An 8,101-nucleotide genomic window follows, 5' to 3' on the forward strand; every position below is an offset into this window, starting at 1 on the left:
CGTCATGTGACTCCCGGAGGCCTGGTGGGATCACAGAGGAGCGGGGAGACAGGACGTCTCACTCCGCAACGCTTTCCGAGAACCTGTCGCAAGCACAAAGAGACGCTGCACAACTGTGACAAGACAGTAAACACTTCAGATTCAAAGAGACTCAGTGATGGGAGTAACTGCTTCAGAACAGACAAACAATATCAAGTAATCTTATTACTTTTGCATAATGTTAAATAATTGTTATATTTACATTAGGTGGCTAAATTAATATAAGGCACTACAAAAAAAATGTTGCTTTAAAACACGTTGCCAACTTCTCAGTCAGGAAAGTTCAAAATAATGTCGTCATAAATGCTCATTTGCATATCTAGTTCAAAGTGAGTTTCATCATTAAGACCAAGGATAGGGGTAGGTGTCGAAATAAACGGTGTTAGTGTTTTAGTAACGGGTAAAATAACCAGTTATTTCTTTTTCCACTGTTACATTATCCTTACTGTTACAGATAATAATATGAGGCCATAGAGAGCCTTAGAACAGATAGAGATACATCCAGAGAGCCCTGACCATTCAAAGGCAGCATTTAAATGGAAGCACAGGTTTCTATTATAAAGGTATTTCAGGTGCAAAATGTTTGAGCACCTGTAACATTGAATTTGAATGTGTATCAGCAACACCTTCATAATCTATTGACATACATATTGTGTTTTATTCTTCTTTTAAAATGTAGAAATGTAGAATGCTATCTCCAGTTCCAATTTCAATTTGATTGGTGTCTTTTCTCATATTATCACACAGCAACGTTTAAATAATTTAGAATCATGTTGTGTTTCCTGTTTATGATTTATTCTGTCAAGTGTCCATAAATTCAGTTTCATAATAAATAAATAAACATGCATCTTAAAGTTCCATTGAGAGGGGATCCAAATTATTTCACTTATTTAAACACATTTTTTAAAAGTAATGCAATAGTTACTTTCTCGAGTAATTATTTACTGTTACTGAAACATTGTAACTCAGTTGCTAACTAGTAACAATGACAAATTATTTTTAAAAATAGTTTATTCGTCATACAGCCACTTAAAATAGTTTAGTTAACAAGCAGAATTTAATCATGTCTCTTCTTCAACCTGAGGACACACTTTCAAGTGAAAATGCAAAGCTGTCATTACATTTTAGGTATCGTTTCCTGGACAACAGTCCACAAAGTTACTGAAAACAAAACTTTTTGAAAACGCTCAGAATCCATCTCCGTGTTGACAACAGAACTGCTGCACACGCCCACCACTCCCAGTCCAGATTCTCCTGGTCCTGGTCCTGGTCCTGGTCCTGGTTCCAGTCTAGATTCTCCTGGACTTGGTATTTTAGAGTTGACAGTCACCGTAACAACAATCCAGCTTGGAATTCTGTCCATGTGAATGTCTGTGTCCTTCATTGTCAATGTTTAGACTGTATTATTCTGTCTGTCTGTCACGTATTCTTTCCAAACTTCAGAGGACGATTCAGTTTCTTTTCCAGGGTTGGAATGGGGCCTGAAATGAAAACATTTTGAGATGTAGTCCTTCAGTCCTGTTGCAGGACCTCAGAACCGGTCTTGCTCTGCAGTGTGTTGAATGATGGTGATCATGTTAGTGGGATGTGGAGACATAACAGGGAGGAACATCACTGTCAGCTCCTGCTGTGTCAGCCACAGTTCACTTTTCATTCCTTGTCATTCTGACTTACGTGGTGATGGAGTTCCCAATCAAAAGAGGGTCCAGCAGATCTCTGAAAGGAACTTGATGCATTCCTGATGTTTCTCCTCCTCCTTAATATAGTCAGGATTTCAGGCGATTTCTGTGAATGTATTTGTCTTCTCTGCCTGTTGAGTCTCCTCCAGTTCTGGTTTCCTCATGTTCTCACAGATTTCATCCAGAACCAAAGGATTAGACCTGTCCTGCTGAGGAGCTTCAGCTGGATGAGTAAAGGTGGGAGGAATCTTGGTTGTTTGCTGGTTGGATTTGGCTCCGTTACACACAACAGCAAATCAGGTCAGAGCGGACCCAGGTTGGAGTCCATTAAACCAGGTCCTCGTTGGACAACAACAAAAAAAAAAAAATACATTCTTTTTTTGTTGATGCCTACCCACACAAAACAAAAACATGCAACTTGCATTGGCATTCTGATTCCATACACTCTGGCCTCAGAGCAACAGCGACATTTTGACAAATTTCAACTATTTGATTGAAAAAACAAACAAACTCATACACTCCTGATGGCATTAATACATTTCCGAGTTAAAAGAAAAAAAACCTACAGAAATCATGTTTACAGACATGGAAAAATTATTTAATCCTACAATGTCAAAATAATGTTTAACGTGAAATCACTATTGGATGCCTGCTGGTTCCCTGTTGACATTTTTTCCTTATTTTATTTTATTTTATTTTATTTTATTTTATTTTATTTTATTTTATTTTATTTTATTTTATTTTATTTTATTTTATTTTATTTTAAATTAAACATTGAAGCTTATAGACGATCTTTGATCGGAACCGTTGCATAAATGAGGAGTTGCAGCCGGAGCACATTCCGTGTTGCACTGGTACTTCCTGGCGGAAAGTGCGAATTCAACTTTGACAGTAGTCAAATTTACCTCAAAAACTCACTTTGAAGAGATCTTTCGGATCTTAAAGATCATTAATCTGTCTCCGCACACCTGCGCGGCTTCCATTCGGCAGCAGCGTTTTATGTTTACCCGAAAAAAATCCGTTTTGAAGCTTTTAGTTTCACTTTAGAGCGTATTAGCATGGAGGCTAACACGGTGGCAGCTAACGTGGCCTCAGAAGAGCACCAAGAGTCTGGACAGGACCCAGAGGACCACCAACAGTCCACATGTGACGAGGACGACCTGGACCTGGATCTAGACCTGGAGCTGGCCAAGATGACTGTGGAGGGTAAAGACGTTTGGGTCTCGCACAGAAATATGAGATGAAGATGAAGTTAGTGTATTTCTGCGTTTAAGACATCATTGGTTTGGAGCAGCATCAGATCAATATTGTTTCTTTCCTTCTCATTGTTTACATATATTTGAGACATTTCTGCACACAGCAGCTGTGTGGACAGCAGCAGCTTCAGCCATGAGCTGAGTATTAGGATAGAATGATCACCTATATGTCTGAAATAACTCCTCGGTATTTCCTTAAACGTCTATACAATTTCCCCCCTGATAACGTGACTTTGATCAGTAGTGCTAAACAGTCAAAAAAATTGATTTTATTTGGGTACTTACCTGTTCTTCTGCATCTTTGGTAATTTAAGTACAAATATCAAGAAATTATCAAGGGAGCTTAAATATGCCTAAAATGTGCTTTATTCTTTCTTTTCGTTTCTTTTTTTTTGTCAGTGTTTACTTAAAATTCAAGATGCTTTTTCCAGGATTTGTTTAGATTTGATAAGTAGAAGAGGAATAAACTGGTACAATGTTCTGGAATCATTACAGCGGCTTTATACTGACGTGTGCTTGACGGCCTGGTCACAATCAACATTGACTCCAGGTGGACAGCAGACTAAAAAATTCAGCCTCAACAAACTGTGCCAATTTTTATTTTCACTATACTACAGTTTTCGAGCAATCAGATGCAAAAAAAATTCATCCAGTAATCTTATTTGGTAGTAAAATGGTGATCAGTTAAAGATGTCGAGGTAAAATGGGGTATGGACTCTACATTAGCATGACTTGGATAGCATAACAAGACTTAAAACAGATGAAGAGCATCACTACAACTTAATAAACTCAGTTGTTTGTTTAATTTAGTAAAATATATGAACAGAACTCTGCTTTATTGCCCATCAAATGACCACAAAAGACTCTATAACGTGCAAATGTGATGAAATATGTGGAAAATAAATTATCTTTTCTGCAAACTTAATATAAATGTCTGCACATACAATTTGCACATTGCTGGATTGCTGTAATTTATGTTTCTTAACTGATTTGTATCAAATGAACAACAACAACTGCATTATTTCTGAAATCTTGACACTCAGAAGTTTGTAAAACGTCCTATCGGGCCGATGAATCGGTCGACCTCTAACTGGTAGTGCAGTGAAATAACATAAAGTCACTGAAATTGTTGTTTAAATTATCTGGCAATTACCATTACCAAATTTACCAAATGAGAATTTTCCCGTAGCATTATGCGAGTTATTCAAAAAGAGGAATTTTGGAATTCAAAGTCCTTGCTTCGATTCTCTGCGTTAGTTTTCTGTGGGTAAAAGATGTACTTTTAGGCAAATATGTTGTCTTGAGAGTTGTAGATAAATACACCCCTTTTCAACATGCTCACATGTTCCAATAATATCAAGAATTTCAACTTCTAAGTGGAATAACAAAATGCGAGGGTATGGACACTACATGGGGTACGGACACTACAATTGCAAACAACAGATCCCATTTGCAACTGTTGTAATATTAATTGTGTGCACTATATCCACAACATATCATCATTCAAATAGTGCTACCCAGGTATATAAAATAGAACATTCAGCTCAAGCCAAATACATAGTAGGAATGAGGAACTGGATAGGGGTACGGACACTACCGGAAATTCTGGACATCGAGATACTATATTAGTTCAGCCTTTGTAACTTCATAGATAGTATATTGCTGATGCTATTTTTGGTCAGAAACTGATCCAATACCATAATAGATATATTTTAGACATGGCCTTGGCTTATATTGTGCTTATTTAAAAAAATAAGTCTCCATTAAGTCAAAAATCAGCTGAAATAGAGAAATATATAACGAGTTGAGCTTCCAGCTTCGCGGAACACAGCTCGGCCCCCACAGCTCGAATTTGCACGAAACAACCTGCAAAATAAAAGTAATCACATCCATTATCAAAAAACATCACAGTATTTCAATATATTTCTGATTTCCTTTGAAAATGAAGCTCCTAAAATTCAAACAATCTTGTTTTGACCAGATATAACGCCCTTTTTCCTACAAAAAACCTTACATCAAATCGTCTTGGCGAAGATGATCAGTGAAACATGCAGAAATAAATGCATGTTGTTGTTTCAGTAAGCCACTGGCTGTCCAAACACACTCTCAAATGCATTCAAACACTAGCCTACACCACATTAGAAGACAATAACAACACACACAATACATTTCACAGGAAGATTGTGACCAGGCCGTTGAATGAATTTAATCATTTTGGTTTAAAAAAATGTCAGACTTAACTTAAAAAAGAGAATAAAAATCGAGTAAAACTTGAGGCTGAACAGTTTCTGGTTTGTTGTAAAGTTAGAATTAATTGCATGGATGCTGGTTTTCGCCGTTATGTGAAGCAAAATTGCCTTTTTTTGCTTATTTTTCTTCTTTTTTTAGGTTTTCGTGTCTCAGTCTTCTGACCTGTTTACATTAAAGCAGTGAAAGACTGTTTCAGATACACAAACACAGTTTCAACAAAGCTTTATTTATACCACTGCTTCTGTACAAAAGCTTAAAACACAAGAGACCTGAAGTCATAGAACCAGTCCCGGTTCACGTCAGAGTGAAGCAAGAAAATTAAGATATTCCAAAAATAAGAAACATAATTCTTAAAATATGTAGAAAAAAAGTCTTTTCAAAATGTGTTGAATACCTGGGAGTTCATCCACCAGCCCCTCTTTCTGTCTCCACTTCAAAACATCGAGTTTGATTGAAATTGAAAAATGCTTTGAAAGCATCTCTCTTTTTGTTTTGTTTTGTTTTGTTTTTTTTGTTAATATCGATATCAGGCTACATGTCAACACGACCTCGGTTTCTCATGACCCCGGGTCTCCACCCCTCTGCTGGTCTCCTCTCAGACCTGAACCACAACGTGCAGGCCGTGCAGACGGACATCCAGACCGCCGAGCTCGCCGTCAACACGGAGGCCGGCTGGGAGAGCGACGTGGCGGCCATGTTTGACCAGGGCTCCAGCCTGAAGGAGCGCTTCGAGCAGCTCGCCAAGAGGGAGGAGGAGGAGGAGGCGGAGCACGAGAAGCTCCGGCAGCAGCTGCAGAAGAAGAAGGAGGACGCCACGCGCCAGCACCAGGTCTGGGACACGCACACACGCACACCCACACACCTACCTCTCTAACACACTGCGGCTGCTTTCAGGCTCTTCTGGACAAACTGGAGTCTGTGCGAGTTAAACTGCAGCTCAACAACTCGAAGGCTGCCAGGAAGAACTTCCTGGCTAAGAAACAGGAGTTGAGCTCAGAGAGGAGCCGAGCGGCGGAGGAGCGAAACCGGTAACGCACACACACACACACATCACTGAAGTCCTCTGTTTTGGATCGGTGTTTGAGCGTTGATCCGTCTGAGCTGCCGTCTCCCGGTCAGGTTGGCAAAAGAGCTGCAGGACATGGAGCAGAAGCTGACGGCGCTGGGCGAGGAGCAGGGCGAGGAGCAGCGGCGCTGGGGGTCGGAGCTGGAGGAGCTGCGGCGGGAGATGGACCGGGTGAGGAGGGAGGTGCGGGAGGCGCAGCGGCAGGCGCAGCGGGACGAGATCGCGGCCGTGGAGAAGCAGCGGGAGGTGGCCATGTCCTGCATCAACGCCTGGCTGAGAGAGGTACAGGCAGCAGAGCGGCGGCGGAGCCCCCCACCCCGGGCAGCGCTGACCCCCACCCACCCCTCCACCCCTCCCTCTGCTGCAGGTGAGCCAGTACCTGAACACCCTGCGGCAGGAGTTCCCCCAGCAGTTCCCTCAGGAGCGGCTGACCTGGGAGAAGAACCAGAGCCTGGTGCGCCGGAGCCAGGCGGAGCTGCAGAGCCGCTTCCAGGACGTCCTGCAGCAGCTGCAGCAGGGCCGCGACCTGGACAGCCTCCCCAGGGTCAGCGTGCCCGCCCTGCCCCAGGTTCCCATGGTAACGCTCCGCTCCCCCCTTCCGGTCCAGGGAAACGGGTGAAGATGGGTGTGGCTCACCGCCGGTCCTCCACTCTGTGCTTTCTGTCCTCTGCAGGTGGAGCTGCAGTTCAACCAGGTGATGCAGAGCGTGCTCCCCCCAGTCTTCCTGCCCCCGCCTCACCCGGCCCCCGCCGGCTTCCTGCCCCAGAGGCTCCCTCACTTCTGCCCGCAGCGGCTGCCCCACCTCCACCCAAACCTCCAGTACCGGGGGCCCTACCACCCCCCGCCGTTCCTGCCCCCCCACCCCGCCCACCCATTCCCGCCCCCGCCTCACTTCCGGCCCCTGGTCCGAGCGCCGGTAAGGAGCGCGTCTCCCTCGCCGTCCCCGCCTCCCCCCGCAGCCCCCGCCCCCGCCCCCTCCGCCCCGGCCGGCAAGCTGGACAAAGTGCTGGAGAAGCTGGGGGCGCGGTTCCCACAATGCACCAGGGCGCAGCTGACGTCGCTGCTGCAGCAGGTGAAGAGCTCCCGCGGGACGCTGGCCGGCATGTCCATGGAGGAGGTGGTGGAGCAGGTGGGCTTCAAGCTGGCGCAGGGCGAGCGCTCGGCCCCGGGGCCCATCAGCCGGCCCGCCCCCCCGGGCCCCATCCAGAGGCCCTCGCCGTCCCCCCAGCACGCCCGCAAGCTGTGCCTGATGTGCCAGAACCACGTGGAGCCGGAGAGCCGCCACCCGCTCGCCTGCTCCCACACCATCCACAGAGACTGCATCCAGGTGTGGCTGCAGTCCAGCAGGAACAACTCCTGCCCCTTCTGCCCCAGCAAGTGAGCCCCCCACCCCCCCCACCGCCCAACCACAGCCAGAGAGACACAGGGAGTCCTGGACTGATGCGTCTGATTGTTCGATCGTGCCGGAGCCTCCTGGTCTCTGTTCCTGCGTTGCCTTTTCAGCACCTTCAAATAAAATTCATCATAAAGTTCAAGCGTCAGAGTTATGCAGCGTTTTAGCAGCGTCGGGGAGGGGGGGGGGGGTGCAGTGGGCCTGAGGCAGCTGGGACTCTTTCACCGCCTCCTGGTCTCGTGCACGAGCGATGCCGTGCATGCACACGTGCCTCACGAAGCCTCGTTCCACACAGAACCCTCTTTTTTGGGGGGGGGGGGGGGGGAAACTCGACTAAAACATGGTTGATGGAGACGACAGATTGTTTGAAGGGAATGTTTCTTCAGAGAGGTGATAAATTGGGAAAGAGTTTTGTTTT

General features: G+C 45.0%; 1 protein-coding gene across 1 annotated transcript; it reads left to right on the forward strand.

Moving 5' to 3' along the window:
- Nucleotides 1-2,573: 2,573 nt before the first annotated feature.
- LOC115398794 (RING finger protein 214-like) lies at nucleotides 2,574-7,697 on the forward strand. Its single transcript, XM_030105745.1, has 6 exons — nucleotides 2,574-2,924; nucleotides 5,824-6,053; nucleotides 6,119-6,252; nucleotides 6,344-6,572; nucleotides 6,658-6,867; nucleotides 6,964-7,697. The coding sequence occupies exons 1-6, from the start codon at nucleotides 2,777-2,779 to the stop codon at nucleotides 7,669-7,671; spliced, it is 1,659 nt and encodes a 552-aa protein (XP_029961605.1). The 5' UTR covers nucleotides 2,574-2,776; the 3' UTR covers nucleotides 7,672-7,697.
- The last annotated feature ends 404 nt before the right edge of the window (nucleotides 7,698-8,101 follow it).

This window comes from Salarias fasciatus, chromosome 12, assembly GCF_902148845.1.
Source record: "Salarias fasciatus chromosome 12, fSalaFa1.1, whole genome shotgun sequence".
Lineage (NCBI taxonomy): Eukaryota > Metazoa > Chordata > Actinopteri > Blenniiformes > Blenniidae > Salarias > Salarias fasciatus.